At 33.1% G+C, this 23,004-nt stretch overlaps 2 protein-coding genes across 2 annotated transcripts; one reads left to right on the top strand and one right to left on the bottom strand.

The window, feature by feature from the left end:
• Positions 1-1,408: 1,408 nt before the first annotated feature.
• On the bottom strand, positions 1,409-13,128 carry LOC122294846 (NAD-dependent malic enzyme 62 kDa isoform, mitochondrial-like). The gene is made up of 19 exons (XM_043103837.1): positions 12,750-13,128; positions 12,099-12,195; positions 11,108-11,226; positions 10,370-10,537; positions 10,139-10,267; positions 9,210-9,270; positions 8,768-8,871; positions 8,575-8,658; positions 7,777-7,883; positions 7,311-7,422; positions 5,853-5,966; positions 4,844-4,909; positions 3,538-3,610; positions 3,351-3,437; positions 2,771-2,825; positions 2,621-2,692; positions 2,262-2,324; positions 2,044-2,158; positions 1,409-1,964 (listed from the first exon to the last, which is right to left on the bottom strand). Exons 1-19 carry the CDS (start codon positions 12,939-12,941, stop codon positions 1,890-1,892), a joined length of 1,893 nt encoding a protein of 630 aa, XP_042959771.1. The 5' UTR covers positions 12,942-13,128; the 3' UTR covers positions 1,409-1,889.
• A 3,907-nt stretch (positions 13,129-17,035) lies between these two features.
• On the top strand, positions 17,036-22,751 carry LOC122294188 (protein PIN-LIKES 3-like). The gene is made up of 11 exons (XM_043102703.1): positions 17,036-17,402; positions 18,118-18,297; positions 18,540-18,619; positions 18,716-18,840; positions 19,449-19,570; positions 19,829-20,068; positions 20,581-20,673; positions 21,076-21,176; positions 21,756-21,808; positions 21,943-22,128; positions 22,355-22,751. Exons 2-11 carry the CDS (start codon positions 18,163-18,165, stop codon positions 22,477-22,479), a joined length of 1,260 nt encoding a protein of 419 aa, XP_042958637.1. The 5' UTR covers positions 17,036-17,402; positions 18,118-18,162; the 3' UTR covers positions 22,480-22,751.
• The last annotated feature ends 253 nt before the right edge of the window (positions 22,752-23,004 follow it).

The raw sequence follows: 23,004 nt of genomic DNA, 5'->3' as shown, positions 1-23,004 counted from the left end.
CATAGATTAATGCACGACTATGTTTGTATGTACCTCGGCCGCGTTTTGAAATTTGAATGGAAGTGGGGACGACTTGCCTGCTGCCCCGTGTTAAGGAATGAATTGTCTACCTTGTGGGTTTGGCGGCTGAGAATTCTCTCTCTCTTCTAGAAATTTGAATGAAATGTTCTTTTATTCCTTTCTTGGATCGAAATAAATGAATTGATAATTCTTGTTGTATTGAATTTGAATATATATATATCCATGTTATTTATAATTAAATTTGAATCAAATTTATTTGATTAAATGAGTCAAAATACATTTTAAATAAAAGATAATATTTACAATATTAAGATTTATACACTTCTTTAAAAAAAAAAATTAAATAAATTAAGACTATAACTATATGTAGCATTAATTAAATTTGCTAGTAGTAATAAATACCGTCAGTAATGCCTAATTCTGTCCAATCATTTTAAGCAAAAATATATGGATGATCTACATAACCAATATATATATATTTATTTAATTGGATAATTCATAATCTGTCAACTATTTAATTTTTTTCATATTCTCTTCAAAATGGTTATCAAAATATTAATTAAACACTCAAAAAAAAATCTTAAGTTAGAATTAGAACTTCTGTGAAAGCATGAATAAACCATGTATATAAATGATAAGAGTCTTTCTACACATCAGCCACCATTGACCCCAGCCTCATACCTGACATTCCTTTTTTTCTTTTTTTTCTTTTTTTCTTTTACATGCTAAAACGCATGTTTTGAAAATAGACCCGTCTTCGGAAGCTTCTTCAAGAGCCTCCTTAAGCTTTTTCTCTTACAATTTCTTGAGAGCCAATGAGTTTTTCTTGTTCTTAAGAGATGAATCAAACCCATCTTTTCTTCTACCGCTACTCTTCTTGTCCAGAATCAGAGCTGTGCATTGGGAAATCGGTTTCCATATGGACAGATGCATCAAAGCAATTCGGATGAAACCAGAAATTCCAGGATCTCAGTTTCCAACACCAAACAAATGCTAGAAAATTTTGAATTCAACTCCAAACCACAAAATTAGGACTCTAAATAGACCATTCTCGGGTAAAACTTCACAACAGAAATACAATTCCAAGAAAACCAAAGAAAGATAGACAACCCATATCCCAAAAATTCACAAGACAACGGTTAAAGAATGTAGAAGAAGAAAAAGTGCTTCCCCAGAAAAAATGAACAAAAAGTAGAAAGAAACAAAGTCAAAACCACGAAACACCTGATAGAGCTCAAACAAAGACCCCTCTCTCTCTCTCTCTCTCTCTCTCTAATGCAATTAAAAGCAAGAAAACCCTCCACAACATACGCTCTTTCCCAGTTACTTCGATAATAACTAATTAATCACAGAGAGACAGAGAGAGACAGAGAGAGAGGAGCACAGGTGGGAGAAATTACTTATTATTATTATTAAATCCATCCCAACCCATTACGGTTCATTGGGCCTACATGTTACATAACAGGGAAATTATCTTCTTCTTTTTCCCTTAAAATTCCCTATCTGATAAATGCAGAATTTCTGAGTACAAACTACTAAGTAATCAATTAGTAACAAATGCACTATTATTTTGCATGAATACTATATCCACCTCAAATGAAAATTGAGACTTAGAGCATCTTCTTCTGAATCGGTATACTCTTATAATTTATTTGAAGAAACTAAGTTGTGGAGATTTTTACCAAGTATTCAATTGGAAAATTTGGCTCATTTTTGCTTTTGACAAAGCTATTGAAATCCTACTTGCACATACATACCACATAGATAAAGAGCATATTGATATTTGCATTCAAGCTTAGCTCCAAAATAATCCCTGCAAATATGTTATTCTGTTCTCGCATCATGGTAACGGGGGATGCGGCGGGGGTTTAATCGTTCTTGTAAACCAATGTCGGGTAATGTGGACTCCACATGTTATTCTTCACAAAATCTACAATCTCTTCCTGCAAATCACTTGCAGTTAGATTAGATTATAGTTATAAAACTATGAGAATGTCCAAATTCTTCCATTCAGAGCTATACCTGACTAAGTTTCTGCAGTTCTCGGGCATCCATTTCACGGTATCCTTCTGCTAGATCTTCTTCTATAGCTTCCTTTACCACAGCTGCAGCTACCTCCTTTGTAATATCCCTTATGCTGGAAATATCAGTGAGGTCAGCAAATATGCACAAGGACTAGAAATAAAAGCTGCCAAACTCCAATAAAAAAACAATGAAAGGAGCAGGCTCAAATAATGCACCTAGATATTGAAGGGTATATAATCCCATTGAGAACCTCCTCTTCAGTCATATATGCAGCTAGGCTGTAGATTGCAATTGATTTAGAGAATAACCAATGTCAGTCAGTAAAGCAGATTATCACACAATGGGGAACATGCAATGTCTACAAAATCGAATAATTTTGGCTCTGTTACATATGTATAAGATTGCAAGAGCTTTTTTATCATAAAATCCAAAAATAGATTACCTAACGACGAGTTATTTTTTCATTTTCTTAAATAAAATTTGGGGGTTGGGGGATCGCATGCAGGGAGGGGTATGGATGGCTTTTTGCAGGTATATAACTGAGATCAATTCAGAAAGGAGATGTGATAAGTACCATTCTGCTGCAGCTTGTAACATGCCATCGGAAATTATCCTGGAGCCAGATAGAAGAGTACCGAGTCCGATGCTGCATCAACAGACAAGTTGATGATATTAAAAGTCATATTAGTGAAACTCAGATTGATTTTGGTTTAATAAAACTAACCCTGGAAAGAGGTACATGTTGTTTCCCTGGTTGCAGTGGCCTATATGACCATTTCCTGTGGAATTCAGAAATACTTACGGATGTGATACCATATAAACATAAGTTGAAGAGACTTTCCATTATAAACTCTATCAAATTCAGCAGGGAAGGCATAGATACACTTCCTACATCTAAGAATTGACAAGGGGATTTAAAAGTTCCACGAGTAACAATTGGTGCATTATATTAACATGTTCTAAAACACTAGGCCATGCATTAGAGACAGTTGCTGCACTTCTACTTACTACACATGTAAACTCACTGCTTTAACAAAATGAACCTCATGAAGAGACCTTGAAACTAGACTACATTTATGAGAAATGATATTTGCAGTCGTGGAACGTGCAAGGGCCATGCAATCCTTTTGAAAAAGTGATAAATACGGACCCACATGATAAAAAATTAATTTTTTAAAAGTAGACCCCACTCTTTTTCAAAAAGATTGCACGGTATTTGCACACTCCATGACTGTATCTAGCATTACTCCTACATTTATTGGCTGAATGTGGGATAAAGTCAACTTAATAGTCTTAATACATACCAAGATCCACATCTTTGAAGGGGCTTCCACTTGCAAATATAATATTGTCGCCCACAATGGAAAATGCTTCTTCAGGGGTGCATTCAGCTGAGAAAGGAAGATAAAGAAGTGAAGGTCAAAGTTGTAAAAAAAAGTTGATTTACCACAATTTTATCTACCACAAGGAGGCAAAATGAAAAATCTATACCATTTTTTGTTGGGTTTGACATTGCAAAGATGGCTGGTCTTGTCGATGTTGAACCTCTAAGGGCCTCTAATACCTAGAATTGTAACTGCATCATATCAGTTTTGCAAGAAAAAACCAGCTGGCAGAGTACTCAGTCAAATTAGATAAGGTCCTTGAATGTCAAAAATTCCATTTCTATAGATGCAAATAACAGAGATACTTGACAAGCTACAATTCCATAGAGAGAGACAGTATACTGTGAACTTAGCATTTGCCTTTTTGACACTGCTTACACTATCATGTGCCTAAGCTCTATGTGGGAGACAAGCATGGTCACCTTTTACACAAAAAGCTTAATTTTTTCAACAAAAATTCTCTGTGCAGTCACTTTTGCGTACTCTTTTACGTACTCCATTGATGTGATTGGTTGTGTATTAAAAAAAAATTGATGCAGTTAATCACATTAGTAAGTGCGCATAGAGTACGCAAAAGTGACTGTATATAGCATTACTCTTTTGTGAATTGCATCATAAGAAGTAATAAGCAAAAATTACGATGCAATGCCTCTGGATTTGAGAAACACCATACTCCCCACCTGTTCTTAATTAGAGACCTACCTCTCTTAAATTGAAAAATAATTATACACAAATCATCCTAAAGGCACTAACTAATTAATTAAATTAACAAAATATTTTTTCTGATCAAACATGTTAATTATAAAGTTTTAAAATAAGTATTATAGCTGTATCATGTGGTGTATATGGTTGGAGAGGAATGAGAGATGCTTTGAAGATAGGGAACGCACAATGGAGGAGCTTCAGAATTTATTTATGCGCACTTTAATGCTGTGGTTTTCAGCCATTGTACTTGATGGAAACAATGTCCATGATTTTCTTTCTTTAGCTAGAATGTAATTAGGTGTTTCTTTTGTATACTTCCTGTGTACACGGGCTATGCCTACTTCATTCGCATGAATAAAATTCTCTTATTACTTATCAAAAAAAAAGTATTATAGCTTATCTTTGAAACTGCAACGGCTACTGAATTTATGCTTAGTAACCGTGGTACCATTTGTTTTCTTTGCTAAATATTTTTTTGTATAAAATCGATTGTTGGCAGTTTTTAAATTATTGAAAGAAGATTAATTTTAAGTAGTTGGATTATAACAACTTATTTGTTCATAGACCTATTGATCCTCATTCAGCTTTTAGCATTTGGATAATTTTTTAAGTTGTTTAATGGCTTTCAAATATTGTTGGATCAAAAGTAAGATTAAAAGCAGGACCAAGAATTTCACTAACAAACCATATGAATCCTTTCTGCATACCTCTTTTGAGAACAAGCCCCCAACTGCAGATAATCCAAGAAGCACATCAGGCTTCACTTCCCGAACCTGATTAGCAAAGATAAACCAAGAGGCGATAAGTACTGCAGAAAAGAATGATAAACCAGACAATTTCAACTATCCACAATCAGACTATAGTTAAAATTGATAAAAATCGCGCCTTCCTTTAATTACATGTACATCCATGGTATCAACAGCAAAATTTATTTAATTGATGAATGGCAACAGTTTTGCATTGTAAGTGTATCATCTTAAAATACTAACCACATATTTTTTAATTCAATTAAACTTGTACAGCACACAATTTCATTGTTATACCCTCTCCAATCCTTTCATTTAGTTATAAGTAACTCAAAATAGATTAAAAAAACAAAAAACAAAAAACAAATTATGTAAAAACAAAAAGGAGTTTCTGTAGAAAAGAATGATAAACCAGACAATTTCAACTATCCACAATCAGACTATAGTTAAAATTGATAAAAATCTCGCCTTCCTTTAATTACATGTACATCCATAGTATCAACAGCAAAATTTATTTAATTGATGAATGGCAACAGTTTTGGATTGTAAGTGTATCATCTTAAAATACTAACCACATATTTTTTAATTCAATTAAACTTGTACAGCACACAACTTCATTGTTATACCCTCTCCAATCATTTCATTTAGTTATAAGTAACTCAAAATAGATTTAAAAAAAAACAAACAAATTATGTAAAAACAAAAAGGAGTTTCTGTATTTACTACTTTCCCATGGAGTAGTTACAGAAACTCTCATGACCATGAAAACATGGTTTTTGAAAGAGAATTATACCAACCAAATGAACATTATATACATATGGGAAGGCTTGGTCTCAAACCGAGTTGCCTTTACAGATTTTCAATTATCTAACATAGAAAAAATACACTAAAAGAAAAACGGAATTGTACAGAGTTTTGAATAACATCTACAATGATGCCAATACTCAAAATGAGTGAAAGTTTCACATACCACTTCGACAAGACTTGCGCCTTCTCTTAAGCCCTGGCGGTTAACTTCTTTGACCCTCCTTGCAAATGGAAGTGCATCCGGATCAATATATTCACGCTCCTCTGTGATCAGGCCCTAGACATGACAAAACAACACATTTAAGTATCATATCCACTCCATGAGGGAAGAATTCCTTCAATGTGCGATGTGGGTACATTACAAGATATTGTAGAAAACTACATCCAGCATTAGCATAGAAACCAAAATTACAAGAAAGAAGATCTCATAGCCACCATATATAAGGCTACAGAATAAAGCTTGACATTTTTTTTTAATTGGGCATCGGGTGTCCGAGAACAAAGTCCCGACATTACAAACACTGTATGATACATTGATACCTACAAAATTCATATTATGTAACTAACAAGTAGGGGATACAACAAAACAGATTCTGCTAGGAGGGGACTTTCATAATGTAATATGGTTAACATCATTGACTATGAACAAATATAATTGCTAGCCACTAGGACTAATATGTACTACCACTAGAAGAAAGTGAAAGAAATACATACATCATACTCTTTGAAACAACAATGGCTCCCAATTTATTAATTTATCCAGTGTTAGAATTATGGCAATGCCAGATCGCTGGTAGTACAACCAGTATACACTGCTTTTAGTACACATGCTATTAGCCAATGACTTTCACCCAGCATATTGGCACTACATTTAAGAATCTTAAAGATTAAGTGGCTAAGATGAAACAACTTAATGGGTCTGATATTTAAATTAAGTTCTAAGATGGACTGGCACTGCAACCAGGGGATTGTCTGCTTAAGAAAATAACAATTTGCATAATCCATATGTCAGACCGATGCATGCACAAAACGAGTAGGCAAGTCAAGATAAATCCAGAAAGAAAAAAAAGTAAAAACTAAGTTAACATATAATTGACCAAAGAGAAACAATCCATTAGTGTCTTGGGTTTTATTTTCGCATTTCCACCCATTTAAACGATCCATGGATGACAATAGGAAGCATGAGCAAGAGGACAAGGTTTAGACTTTAGACCTGTAGGCATGATCTATATTCAATCTGGAACACCAATTCAGTTTTCACATTGTTTAATTTATATCATTCTTAATCATCTTCTGAAAAAAAAAAAAAAAAAAAAAAAAAAAACTTCAAATTCCATAAGTTGCAACAATTGATGGAAATCATAAAATATCATTATTTTGCTAGACTTGGGTCCTCAAGAATATTAAAGTGACGCGATAATTAGCCATTATTTATAAATTATCAATATTTGTTAGGGCCCTGCAGTCCTGTTCAGTGCAAACCTATCAGTTGCAGATGGTATGTGTATCCAAATTGACCAGGTCATTGTCATTGCTCTATGTAACTGTATCAGTCATCGAGATTGGACTCATCAACTCATAGCACAGTAACTGATTACAAGATTTGGGTGTGACTACTGACCTTGGCATCAACTACCCAGAATTGACTCAGAGCACTCTGAAAAGCAGATTCATTATTTCCTAACATCCTTGCCATTGTTTTCCATGCAGAGTTAAGAACCCCTATCCCTGCACTGCAATGGTAAAAAGGTTAAGTAACGAAACCTTCAAAGTTTGATATTTTGGGCTAATCATGCAGGACCTTTACTCTTGATCATAAAACACAAAAGATTTTTTGCAGATGACTTATATGCTGAAGAAGCACTAGCGTAACGAAAAAGCCTCCCAGCCACATGATCGGCAGGTTGCAATATGATAGATGGGTATGGGGGGCAGAGAAGGAAACAGTCCCACAATAAATTAAAATTATGAACCATAATAATGAAGGGACATTGTTAAATAAGATGGTTTAAACCATCAAGAAAAAAATTTTCTTCTCATTCAACCAAAAAAAAAATCTTCTCCTCCATATAAAAGTAACGCCTAACCTTCCAGCACCAGCAACAACAATCTTTTGCTTTGGAAAGTCTATCATTGGCTTTCCCTGTGCTCTAACAGCTCCTAAAAGTCCAGCAATTGCAACTCCTGCTGTTCCCTGTAAGGTGAATTGACATTAAAACATGCCAATAACAGCCAGTTATATTCCCAAATGTTGAAATCAAATAAAAAATTGGCATCAACTATCCAAGATCTTTAAATTAGGATTTTGTTTTTTAAAAAAAAAACATTTACTTTTAATAATTGAAATAATACAATACAATATCCACAAAAAGGGTATTGCAAGTATAAAATAAATAAAAAAACAGCGAAAGAAAAAGAATCAATATGGCAGAACTCGATAACAATTGACACAAGATGGTATTGCAAGTCCCAAAAGGTGTTTCTAGAATAAAAGATACGTATGATCATACTGAATCAAGAATTATCTTCATAACGTATATGACTGATTAAAGACTGGAGGTTACCATCTTAATTATAGCGATACTCAGACCATTTGGGAGTGTTGGCAAGAAGTTTCGTGAATACATACTATCACCTATAAAACATAGTTTCATGGATACTTGGTACTCTAAATTTAAAATATGTTTATCCTCAAAGCTTAAAATAGTAAGCTAAAAATTGCTGTCAAATTATCATGAAAGACTGAGGCAAGATTAAATTATGTAGATGAAAATTACAGTGAAGAAAATAGTAAGATAATTAATGAGACAAGATTAAATTATGTAGATGAATATTACTGTGAAGAAAATAATAAGATAATTAAGACAAACAAGAAATTCAATTACCTGGACGTCATCATTAAACATTCTGTAGGTACATCTATAACGCTGCAACAGCTTAAAGGCCCACTTGCTTTGAAAATCTTCAAACTGCACATACCCAAGTTTTCTTACTCTCTATCTCTTTGTTTTGCATTTTCTTTTTAGTGTCATCATGCATGCAGTCCAGTTGCATTAAGTAAGCATATTCAACACTTACCTGCACAATCACATTCGGCCAACGAGTAAAAACTGCATTCATGAATTCATCGATGACAGCAATATACTCATCACCATCAAGACGATGTTGTTGAAGACCCAAATCTGGAAATAAAGTATAAATTGATCATCTATTAGAAGGGACTCATGCATTCATGATGATGAATGATGATCATAAAAGAGAAGAGGGGCGATGCAGGTGAATTTGTAGATGCGAAGTGTAGTTAATATGCAATACAAAGCAGGATAAATAGACAACCATGATTAAAAATCACTTTTCTCTTAAAAAATGTACATTTTTTTTAAGAAACATTGGTAGCAAGTCTCTTTTCTTGAACTAGCTTAAAGTTAGCATGGTCGATGGTGAACAACTGCTTTTATGGGGAAAAAAATATATGGCACAACTACAATATCATCACCACAAATGGATGAAAAAGACTTACACAAGGAGTCTTTTAGCAGCTTCTCATTATTAGTTCCAACATCAATCATCACAGGAAGTACCTATTGATGGAATACAAAAAAGGAAAAAATTAATAAGTAACAAATCAACTACTTGGGCTTAACGCTTAGTTGAGTTGATCATTAAAGAATCAAAAGGAGAATAGAGGTCAAGAATGTACAGAGGAAAACACATTATGTATTGAGCGAAAATAGAAAATGATCACAGCACTGAACAATAATGAAAACTTTTTGATGACTGATTGTAAGGAATTTAAGTACTGTGATCCAGCTATACACAATCAACTAGGAACTCTACTGCAGATAAATAGAACCATCACACGGCTTATCAGAAATTATCACAGATTATACCAAATATTTAACTTCAATACTGCACATCAGACTCAAGTATCTTGACATAAAAGTTCATTATTTAAATTTACACCTTAGTGATGTCACTGAAACACCTCCTTTTTTTCTAGGCTGGGACACCTTCCCTGACACAGCAATTTACTGATTGCTGCTGCTGCTGCTGCTGCTCTCTCTCTCTCTCTCTCTCACACACACACACACACACGCATGCACAGACACAAATCAACTGCAACACCATTAAAAAATTTTGAAATTAGATGAGGACCTCAAGCTATGAGTGCTGCTAACCAAACTTAAATTCTTTTCACTAGGTAGGAGTCATCGTTAACCATTCAGCAGCAGAGCAGGTTTGTCAAACCTTATTAGAAAGAGGATAAGACTAACTTAAAATACATTTACATTCTATTCATGCAACTTCAAGGGGTTTATTTATGCATATTTGACAACATCCTTAACAATCATATTCAAGTAAAACATTTTTGTTGTTTCCATGTGTATATTCCTATAAATGAATGAAAAAACTGAAACAGAAATATATGATGCATAAAGAAAGAAGTACCCTTTGAGGGTTTATCCCTGCAGCAGCAACATATAGATCCAGCTTCCCAATTGCAATTCCAATTCCCTGAACCCCAAGGTCTCCAAGACCCAGTATTCTGCTTCCATCTGTGACAACAATCATATCAACCTGCAAATAAAGGTTTTTAATACTTAAAAAATTATCAGCAGAATAAGAAGATAAAAGGAAAAAAAATAAAATCCTAGTTGCTCGTATCATTAACAGAAAGACCTGGTCGGCTGGCCAGTTATAAACCATAGACATCATTTCTCCACGATCCGCTGCGCTGAAATACATTCCCCTTGGCCTTCGAAATAAACCACTGTAATTCTGGCAAACTTGACCTACAGTTGGAGTATAAACTATAGGAGCATATTCCTCAATATTGGCAATTAAAACCTGTCGGTTTCAGAAATGATGTTATGATTTGAATTGTCAAAGATTAGATCCATAAGCTTATCTGTATAGAATGTTTTCAATGACCGACTGGCATGAATAAAAATAATAATATAAATTGATATTGGCTGAAAGTGTGCAAGAATATACGTGGATATCAAATGCAGATGAAATTGAGTAGTCATGAAGACTGACATAATCATACAAAGAAGACTGGCAAGGATGGCAGTATTATGATGGTGATGAGTAATCTCTTCATGAACCGAAATTCGAGTTCAACCTTTTCAACATTCATGAGAAGGACAGTATGGGGGGAAGGTTTACACAGTCACAGAAGAAGAGATCATTCGTAAAGTTTTGTAATTGAAAAAAAAATGAGAGAGACGCAACCAATACTGACTTGCAAACCTGATTGAAAAAGACCTAAAAATTGCAAGATGTTAAATGAACTCCTCACAGTAACTTTAGCAACTAGTTCAGGTAATCACTTAAGCAAAGAGGGAAATACTAATTTGGAATGATAAATGAGAGCCAAAGTAGACTACATGTAAAGGAATAACAATTTCAACCCACCTTGTAGTACATAGTCTCATTTCTATCATGCAGACGGTTAAGTATCCGCCATTTGGCCAGTGCATTTGGCTCAGATGGTCCATCTCTTGCATTTACTTCAAGCCTTTTCAGGTCAACAACTGTTCATTGACAAATATTACCAGTACTATTGGTAAAAGAAACGAATAAAAACATGGATATAAAAATTTTATTTGAAGATCTTTAACTTTATTGAAGCATTCTGAACCTGTGGGAAATGGAATGACTCACATAGTGTAATTTAAAAGATTAGTCATGACCCATGAGTGCTAAGGTATACATTGGCTACTTGTTAAGTGAAACTGGGTTTATAAGTGATTCAAAAATATTTACCAGCCTTTTTGAGGTTATAGCATTGATATGGCTAGCGCTTTTCCTAGATTGTTATATCTGATAGTAGAACAACTCAGTGAGGCCAGCCATGCGATTCTAAAGCACTATATTGCTATGACTTTGATGATAACGTCATGAATTTAAGAGGGAGATTTTGTAACACCTCATTCCCACATTGAGAAAAGAAATGACTCACATGGTTCAAGTCATGAGCTCTAAATCTCACATTGGCTACTTACTAGGTGAAACTAGGCTTTCTAAGTGATTATATGGAAGTTTCAAATTGACTAGTCATTTTAGGGGTTATTAGGCATGTGTGACCAGCACTTTCTCCAAGTAGCTACATATCCAACACACCTTGAACGATAACTATGAAAATTCATACCTCTATCAACACCTAATTGCTTTCTAAAGAACCTTGTGATCGATTGTAATTGGCTTCAAGTAACTTAAGGAATGCAACGATTCAAGAAACCAAAAACTCCCACAAAAAAAGAGAACCAAAAACAATTACTTCTTTTCCCTGCCCACAAAGGCTCTTGGTCAGCAGGAATTGGCTTGGCAGATAAATTCTACCAAGGTATAGACAAAAATGAGCTTGAGAGCCAGAGCCATGGGCAGGAAAAAAAAAAGAACTTACTGAAGCGTTCAATTTGCTGCTCAGTACACATAACATTTGGAGGTAGAAGTCCTCGAAGATCAAGACGATCCCGTTCGGTAAAGGAAAAAGCCGTTCCCTAATTGGAAAACAAATTTAAGAAGCATCAATTGCCGTAGAAAAATTATATTTGTCACACCAGATACATTACTGACTTGAAATCCTGTCACGTCTAGCATAAAAAATATTCGATTTTCATTTTTTCCAAGACTTCTCTGACCCTGCAGCACTTGTATATGGCAAAACTCAATAGCTGTAACTTAAAAACCATGAGCAATGTAAAAACTAGACAAGTACATATAAAATCAAACTCACTTACCAGAGCCGAAATCAAGTTCAACGAACTGATAATTAGAAAATTAAAAAAAAACACACACACACACACACACACATTCACTTCAAAATCGTTGTCTAAGGAAAAAGAAAAAAGAAAATTTAAGCACTGAAACCCCCTCAAACAACAACATTGAGGTAGAAACTAAACAAATAACGATAATAAATGCACTTCTTAATTTCAAAGTGACAAAATCAAACGCAGTTATATCCGGAACTACGAAGAATCAGGAATAAGAAGTACAGGATGAAGAGAAAAACAAAAGAAGAAAGACGGAGAGTTAAGCATAGTATATATACCTTATTGAACCATGGATCATGGAGAATGTCGAGGCTGCGCTTGTGGACGATGGTAGGACGGTGGCCCTCGGTTGTAGTGTAGGATCGGGAGCGCATAAGCACGGGACTACTACAAAATTGAAATTCTCTCAGACGTTTTAAGCGAGTGATCAGGGCGGAAGACGCTCTGATCTGATTGGAAAAGTTAGACATTATTGGATTCCTAAGATTGCTTTTAAAGATTCAGCGGCTCGAGCTTTCGTCGAGGCAGTAGAAGAAGAAGTAGAACGTGCAATGGCAAGAGAAAGAGCTGAAGGGAGTAGTTGAGTTTGAAGGGAAATATTCTCTGTCGGGAAATGCTCTCTCCTCCGTCGTCAATGGTAGTCTCGTAGACTCCTACTAAAAGTATATTTTAAATTTAAAAATTATTTAAATTCTATTCCTTTGCATTCATAGTATCGGGCCATTCCTCAGCCCACACTGGTCCATTCGTTCGGACCCATTTAGATTTTGTGACGTATGATCCGAAAGAGATGGGCGAAACATAATTACGATAAAGAAAAAATTTAATTACAAATATAACTATATATTAATATGTGTATTAATTTAATATAATTAATCAAAAATTATATTTTATTAAAAATAATATTAATTTAAATTTTAAATATGGAAGAATCAATATTGTTACGCAAATTAGTACGTAACTTTACTTGTACGTAACAAAACTCTTACAAGAAATACTCTGGTAAAAAAGAATTATATAAAAATAAATTTACAAACTCATCTTTGATTTGATACATGAAATTATAAAGTTATTTTAATATAAATTAGATCTAACAGATCTTATAAAGTCACGTTAATTTATAGATTTACTTTTATATAATCTCTTTATAATTGTAGTAAGTCTCGTAACATATGAATCTTATGAAATTTTATTTCATCTGTGTAAAATGATTTTGGAACTAATATTCCTAGACATACTATAATTGTACAGTGCTATTTATATTTATGATTTTATTTATATAATCATACATGTTGATATATCAGTCATTAAAAAATGATGAAATTAAAAATTTTAAGTTTAAAATTTAAATTAAAATAGAAAATACTGATAAAAATGTGACTGTCACTTGATAGTTGATACGTATTATGTTATGCTTAAAGTTGTTCATACATCAAACACTAACTTTTAAAAATATAAATGTGTCGTATTCTCGTTTTGTTTTAATTTGATGGGAGACATCATAGGGTGAGATTTCGAAGTGAGACTTTAGAGCATATTTGAATGTTGAAAAAATCTACTTATTATTTTTTTTTATCATCATCATTTTAATATTTTTTAATATGATATTAAATGATAAATTCATAAATAAAATATAATAAATATTTTTTAATTATTTAATATGAAAGAGATGGAAGAGTAGTTTTACTCTTGAATGTTATATTTGTTCTCAACCTTTTTTTATTTATTTTAGAGAACTTTCAAGTATGATCTATTAAAATAGAGAAAATTTATCTACAAACCTCATTTTTAACAAGAGAAATGCTTTGGGCCTTGAATTCAGGACTCGAAATGCGTCTCCATTTTTATTTTTATTTTTTTCACTTAGTGATTAAAGAAGTGTTTTTTTAGTGATATTATAAACTTTTTTTAAAAAAATCAGAATATAAAAAAAATCAAAAAAAGGAAAAAGAAGAAGAAGAAGTCATCTTCGATAAGTATTCGGGTTACATTATTCGGTAGATGTAGCACTACCCTTTTAACAAACCCAGCATGTCGATAATGTGAAAACAGCTATACTAACAACTGAAATATTTTTTTTTTAAAAAATTATAATGAATCTCTCTATAAATGATGCACTAACACATAATTCATGTGTAGAAAAATCATTAAAATACGTAAGAACTAAGTATGACTATCTCATATTTTTAATGGAGTAATGTTCCATATAGTCGTGGAATATACAAATATCGCGTAATCGTTTTGAAAAAAAACAGAATCTACGATTAAAAAGTTAATTTTTTTTTCATGTGGATTTCATATTAATTTATATTTTTTAAAATGACTACGCAGTATTTATATAATCATGATTACAAATATCATTCCTCTTTAAGACCACCGAAAAAGGGTCTCAAAGAAAGGTCACGATAAGTGCATTTCACTTTGTAGTTTTTTTTCTTTTCCTTAATGTATTTTTTTTAATTATCATAAATATTTAAAAAAATAAAAAATAAAAAGTTGTCGAGACCATGTCGAAACGCAACTATCGGTAGATGTAACATTTTTTATTCTTGACTGGCAGTTTTAAACGTGTATTCAAAGCTTTTATGTATTATTTGTCATGGCTGGCTGGCAAATCATTTATTGGGTGAAACAAATAATGGGTTGCAACTTGCAAAGTAGTTCCATGACATGAAAGTGATGGGGCAGAGAAAAAGAATGGAACAAGACAAATAGTGAAAGACAGATAGAAAGCCAAGTCAGAATTGGAAAATGCTGTGTTCCTTCAATCTTATCGTCTGTTTACTGTTTGAATATTTTAGTTTTAACTTTTTTTTTTTTAATTTTACTTAATAATTATTAATGAAATTATTTATACTTTTAATTTTTTTTAAATTATTAAAAATGTTAAAAAAATATTTATAAAAATATAATAATAATTTCTACATTTATACTAGCGGTACATCCGCCAGCGCCATCTGTTAGAATTATGGCATGTTTGATTATTACGATTTTTTAAGATTTTTTGTAATTTCGTTGTCAATCTTTATTTAAATAATAATTTTGTTTTAAAAATTTTCTTATAATTATTAACTAATCAATATTTAAATACAAAAATTAGCACAACTTTTAAAGACTTCAAAGCAAATATTTAAATACCGTATTGGTACTGTCGATATATGCTGTACTGGTCATTGATCCAATATAAATATTATGTCTGTTTCGTATTGCTCTAAATATTGACTGTATCGGCCGGTATTTCGGCCTTTATTTTTTTTTATTTCTTTAAACTGTAAATTCATTTTTTTATTTCTAATTTAGACCAGATTATTTATAATTTATATATATATATAATTTATTCATATATAAACTATTATTTTAAAATATAATTTATATATATATTTATATATAATTTATTCATATATCGACTATTCTGAAATAGTACCGGTATCGAAATATTTCGTTCTAATGTCTTGACCGGTACGACATTCGGTACGGTATTCAAAACTTTGCTTCAAAATAAAATTAATACTAAAAAACTATAATAAAAATTACATTCAAATAATTTTTTTAACTTTAAAATATTTGTATTAGATTTCTCATCTTTTATTTTTAAAAAATTAATAAAATACTTTCACTCAAATCATTTCACTATTATTCACATAATTTTGAGAGTGGTATAATTCCTAAGTATAATCATTTTTAATCATCAAACAAAAACTTAATATATGTTGAGATGCGATGAGAAATCTGTGAATGATAGTGAGATGGTTAATAAATAATAGTGAAATGATTCGAGTTAAGATATTTTATTGAGTTTTGAAGAATGAGAAAGAAAAAGTTGAAAAAATATTATAAAATTAAATATTATTAGAATATAATTTTTTAACATAATTATTGTTTTGAAATTTGAAAAAGTTGAATTATTTTTATATTTTATTTAAAAGTTTAAAAAAATTATAATTAATGGATAATGATAAGAAGAAAAAATTAAAGATTTAAAATTAAAAGATATTTATATTTTAGTAATATTTAAGAAAAAAATGAGATAAAATGGGTTGAAATGTGTATCCAATCAGCCCTTAATACTGTTCAATCTACTCGGATGAAGAGTGGTACTGCAATAATTGAAAGCTTCCCACCTCAAGACCCAGAAGATGAAAGGAAAGGAAAGCTCAATCCATCCTGCTCGAGAAACCGTGAAATGCATGGGGGAACCAGCATTCTTAACTAACAGTCCAGATGGTTTGTAATCTTTAAATTTATTAATATACGCATGCTTGATTAATTAAAAAAAAAAAAAAAACAATCAAACAGTCAATGGGGTATAAGACATCTTGCTCTTAAACCATCATGAAGTTATAACACTCTATGATCACATTTTGAAGCTTATTTTTTAGCTTAATTAGACAAAAAATAGTAAACACAAGAAAATAATCAGAAAAAGACAATATCTTAACATGATATCAGCCTCTTTTAAGTTTTTGGGATCGCTGACTGACAGACACACAGCTAGAAAAAAGGCTGTCTTTGTCTTTAGATGCCGGCTGTGCCTGCATTTAAAACCTCAAAGAGACAATTTTTTAGTCGTAAATTGTCATTATAAGGGAATTCAGAGATATCACGCAACAGTTTTAGCCGCATGTTGTGCGTTTGATCACAGAAATCAATATTTGTAGTTGGAATGTGGAAAAGAATAGCAGGTGAAGTAAATGCATGGCGCCGGTGAAGAGCAATAAGACTACGGCAAGAGGAAAAGAATAGCAGGTGGAGTACATTTATGCATGCCGCCAGTGAACTGCAGTATTAAGAATTTAAGACTGCAACAAGACATCCATCAAAAGTGAAAAAAAACACGTGTAAAAGAAGTCTCATGATTATTTTCTTGACATCCATGAAAGCTTGAGAGCATCAGCAGCAGCTGTTCATTTTCTTAAAGTTCACAATTCAAGGTTAGTCAATGATAGAGAAACGAAAACCGCATATACTAAGCTTTTTGTAGCCGCAACTCATCATTTTCTTGTAGTTACAAGTTTTTTCAAGCAATTATATTGGTTATTAAAGATGAACATTCATCCAAACTGATGTACATGTAACCACGCTTCTTTGCTAAAGAGAGGAGGCAGCCAAACACAGGAACGAAAATTTGTGAGCACGCACTCGCGGTTGTCTAAACTGGGATTGGCTGTTGTTGTCTAAATGAACTTCTGGAGTCTGAGCATCACGTTTCCTTGAAGTTCTTGTTCTTGTCCTTGTTTTTTGGTAGATTAAACGAGCAAGATCCTTCTGAAAAACTTTTAGAGCATAAAAACTAGTGTAGTGTAACATTATCTTTAACCCTCTGCCAGCCCTGTTCTTGGATTTCGAGTCTTCCCTACAGTTCTGTGTCTTATAATCGATCAGAATTCAGAAAAGCATGCATGTTAGGATACCAATTACTGTAGCATGCTAATTATTTTCATAAGCTACATAGAAGTTTATTTTTCAGTTTCTGTCGGGAACATTTGTTTTCCTGAGTATGAACTGCTTAATGACTCTCATATGAGCTTCATAATTTCTTCTGTAGAAGCGTGAATATTCCGATTAAAGTTAATTGTATAGAACTTGCAACATTTTTGTTACTGTTCTATATCTGAGTACTCATGATTTGACATTTGTTTTGGCTAGGCGTGCTAAAAAACTTCCACTCGAGTTTAGTGAACGAAGTTTACAATGGGTTTTCTGTCTCTATTCGTTGTGGCATTGATGCCAGTTCTGCAGACACTCTTAGTTACCGTTGTTGGTCTGTTTCTTGGAACGGAGCGTATAAATCTCTTTGGGGCAATTTCCAGGCAGTCTTTGAATAAGGTCAATTAATTTTATTATCATTTTTCTACAGTGCTGTATTATTTTCTTGGTTTAGTTCTTTTGCCTATGTCAAGCTTGTTGGCTACTAAGATTTATTCATAGAAACCAGCACATGTAAGAATGATGACATTTCACAAGGGAATTTTCTAAGGGATGGCTTGGTATAGTTTTCTATTGTTTCCATTTACCTTCCCAATACCTGCAAATTGAGGAATAACAACATTACCTTTTTTTGTATATAGCTAGTATTTTTTGTGTTCAGTCCTTCACTGATCGTCAGCGACCTGGCCGATACAATTACACTAGACAGTTTGGGAACCTTGTGAGTTCAGCTCTGTCATGCTTCTAAAGTCTTTGGCCCCCTGCCTCTTTTAATTTTTCTCTTTTCATCTCTGAGTTACTTTTGATTGATCTGTAGATGGTTCATGCTAGTGAATGTCCTTATCACATTCCTTATTGGTTCCGCACTTGCATGGATACTCATAAAAATCACAAGAGCTCCTCAACATCTACAAAGCCTTATCATTGGTTGTTGTGCTGCAGGTAGACAAATCCGAATAGACTCTTTTTAGGAGCTATTAAGAATACTCTGATAATGGGTATATAGAATGAGAATTATGATGACTTATATTTCAATGTGTATTGCATCATTAAAACTTCAGTCTGGATCATATCATGCAGCCCAAAAAATTATGGGATTCTTATCTTCAGCATGATTTATAGTTGGGATAATACAAAGGCGTTTTAAAATTCAGTCTAAAGCCAAAAAAACTTAAACCTATGTCTACCTTATTAGTTTTAGTATTGGGTTTCTCTTGTATTTGTAATAAATACATAAGAGCTTAGTACTTAAAGTTGATATGTCTGTTAGATCTGGTTTCCAAATGGCAGAAGTTGTATGCACACTTCTTTCAAAGAATAGGTTATCTAACCTAAAATAGCAAAAAAACTACGATCAACACTGGATAGTGTAGTAGGAAAGTAGGAGAAAACTACTGCCTGCCGATGTTCAACCCTCCTGAAGTACATGACTAACAAATTGTGCCACAAGTTTTACAACTGCATCTTTTTACCGTCTTTTGCACCCATCTTCTAAATAAGTGAAAGGTACTTGTCCATCATAATATTTAGGGAGAGATTGTTTTGTGCAGGAAATTTAGGAAACTTGTTTCTGATTATCCTCCCATCAGTCTGTGAGGAGGATGATAGTCCGTTTGGAGATTCTTCTGTTTGCTCTACTGATGCAGAGGCTTATGCTGTGCTTTCTATGGCGGTAATAGTCCATTTTTCTTACTCTAAAGTCACAAAAATAAATGAATGTCATAATAAGACCAGCTTGATGTAATGATAAGATATTTCCAGTACTTCCATTACCATCTCCAATAGCCACCACCTCTTGGATGAGATGTCAGTCACGAACCACATCAAATTATCAATGGCAGAATTGGGCTGCCTTTTCTTGGTCTTACATTTCCGAAAATATCTTTGGAATAACTTGAATCTTTTTGTTGTTTCTGTTTTGATTATGCAGTTAGGTGCAATATATATATGGTCTTATGTGTATCCTATCATGCGGATATATGCAAACAAGGCAACTAAAGACACTGGCACACATGGCTCTACGACAAGGGATAACATTTCAGGAGAAACCTCGTACTTACATTCAGAGATTGGCACAGAACCGCTCCTTCCTTCAGAGGACTGCCCAAGCTCAGAGGAGCGTATGGATCAAGTTGAAGTATATTTTACTGGGTCCGAAGGAAAAGCAAAGGTTTCTTCTAGTATGTAGTGGTTTCCTTTTTATAATGTTCAAAAGCTTTCTTCCCTCAAAGTTTGATTTCCTCTCAACATGACCAATACAATCAATGGGAACTAAAGAACACTATGCCTAAAATCGAACATTATAATAAACAGTTAAATGTAATATTAAGATGAGGAGACATGAAGAAGCAGGGTATCACATGTTTTTGTCTCTAAGAAACTGCATCTCAACATATGAAACCATTCACCATTTTATCAGAATAATGGTTTGCATGTCTTCGGTAAACAAAGAAGTAAATCTTTTTGCTAAGCAAATTAACAATGGTTAAGTATACATTGTGAAATGACATCTTCCCTGTAAGGTTAAATGCCAATGCATGGGTTAAAACATTTTTCATTCACCAAAATCCGTTGTTATTAGTCTGTTTTCTACCTAATATCTTTGCCAGTTAAGGCAACTTAGTTTTTTCTCCTTCTTGTGTATCCTTGAATGAAATAACCTTTTAAAGATTCTTCTGATAGGTAATGTTTCTGGAAAAGACTATGCTGCACCTTAAGAAGCTTACTGGGCATGTGGACCTCAAAAAATTGTTCGCGCCGTCTACAATTGCAGCGGTATGCTCATAATTCTTGTTCTATTCAGCAAAAGCTTTTTCTTTGAGCTGTTATCAATCATCCCTTTTCCCTATGTCATCCCTATAACGGGGATAGTTCTAATATCAAAGAAAAAGTAGATGATCTGGGCAATATGCTCCATCTTGCCCTCGAGTTGGCAAAATTAGGATAAATTAAACCACCTTCATTCCAAAAATAGAAGTGTTATGTTTCCTGGAAACTTGAATATAATCCTGCACATAATGGGGAATGAGATAATTCAGAACTAACGAAAACTATCACACTGCCACAATCATTTCAAATGGTTTACGTAGTTGCATTCGTTTTTTCCCCAAATTAATTTCTTAGTTAGTGTATATGCCACATAGGGATCTCTAAAATTAACGTGTTTTTCCTTTGTAGATTTTTGGGTTTATCATTGGAATAGTCTCTCCAATTCGAAAGGTACTGATTGGGGATGATGCTCCTCTCCGTGCCATCTACAACTCTGTGAGTTTGTTAGGGTATGAATCCTACCACTGGCTCAGTAGAGCTCCTACTCCTTGAGCCTTTGTTTGATTTGGTGTTCAAGTTTTTGCTCAAACTTCTAAACTCCGAAATTTCTATATTCGCAACTTGAAGTAGTGTTAATATTCATGTGAACTTATAATAAGTTGAACTTTTTAGTGAAAAGCATGTGTGAATCACTCCCGAGAGAAGACTAATGCATCAGTTTCATTATTCATGTACTCAAGTAAACTACATATATGTTTAGCAAAAAGCCTCTGCCTCTCTCTCTCTCTCTCTCTCTCTCTCTCTGTGGCCAAATTATTCAATTTATATTAAAGAACAGGATTGGCAGCAGTAGTTCTTCCTTAGTTGTATAGATTATTAGATAGTCATAAATAATGTCAGCAGGAGTAGAATAAGTAGAGTCAACACTTCCAGACTAATATCCAGAGGAAAAAAAATACAACACAGCCTGAAATTGACTTCTAAGAGCGGCACTCTTTTGAGCAACTATGTTTAGAGTATGATGAAACCCTGTGACAATGATCTGGAAATTTGCATTAATTCCTTTTAGCTTCCTCTTTCTTGTCCAGGGAAGCAGCAATACCATCTATGACACTGATAATTGGAGCAAACCTTCTTAGAGGTAGCTTTTAATAGTGATCTACTGTTTGTTTTGAGTGTCTTGTGTTGGCTAGGCTTTGTTATAGTTTCTTCATGAATTTTCCATGACGAGTTTATAATATTTGTATAAATTATAGACATCATTTCCATTTACAGGTCTAAAAGGTGCCAGAGTAAGTCCATCACTTATTGTAGGGATTATCACAATTCGGTACATCATCATGCCTTCACTGGGCATTGGTATTGTTAAGGCTGCAAGCCATTTTGGCATTGTGGGATCAGATGCATTATATCAGTTTACACTTATGCTTCAGTATGCTCTTCCACCTGCAATGAATGTAGGTATGTATGCTTGCTACTTTCTCATTTTTCTTTAAATGTATGAGTAAACGAATTTAGCTTGAGCACCTTAGTACTCAAGTCGACTTGGCTCGACTCATCTACAACCATACAGTTTGGATTCTGAAATGGAAAGTATGGATTGATTTGAATCTAGATTGATGAAGTTTGGTTGTCCAATGAATGCAATATTTGAGTAACCAATGCTAATGTCATGGACTTGCTACAGGTACCATTTCTCAATTGCTGGAGACAGGAGAGAGTGAATGCTCTGTCATTATGCTATGGACTTATGCTGTGGCAACATTCTCTCTGACACTATGGTCTACCATCTTCATGTGGCTTGTTTCTTAATCTGGATTACTTGATTCGTTTGATGGCCTGAAATCATTTTTTAGACGGCATAAAAACATTCAAACAGAGACCTAGTTCTTTATCATTTCTGTTTGGGCATTTGAGATATTCTTATTGCCCTGAAGCAAACCAACATCCACATATTCCTCCACATAGATTATTTGCAAAAATGAGCAAAGAATAAAAGAAGTGCTAGATACTACATCTTCATCTCACTCCTATCAACTTTGTATTCAACTTTGAATTGGTATAAAATAATACTTTGTATTCAACTTTTTCATCTAATAATTATTTAATTATTACAATTTTCCCAAACTTACAAACAAAATACAAAAAAAATACAACTTTTTCAAGTTTTTTAAAACAAAAATTATATTTAAACAATATTTAAACTTTATAATAATTTTATTCTAATTTTATTCAATTTTTTTCTTTCTTATTTTTCAAAACTCAATAAAACATCTTAACACAAATTAATTCACTACTATTTATAAATCATTTCACTTCACAAAATTCTCATCTCAT

Source organism: Carya illinoinensis, chromosome 14, assembly GCF_018687715.1.
Source record: "Carya illinoinensis cultivar Pawnee chromosome 14, C.illinoinensisPawnee_v1, whole genome shotgun sequence".
In the NCBI taxonomy this organism is placed as follows: domain Eukaryota; kingdom Viridiplantae; phylum Streptophyta; class Magnoliopsida; order Fagales; family Juglandaceae; genus Carya; species Carya illinoinensis.
This window is presented reverse-complemented; position numbering and strand designations above follow the sequence as displayed.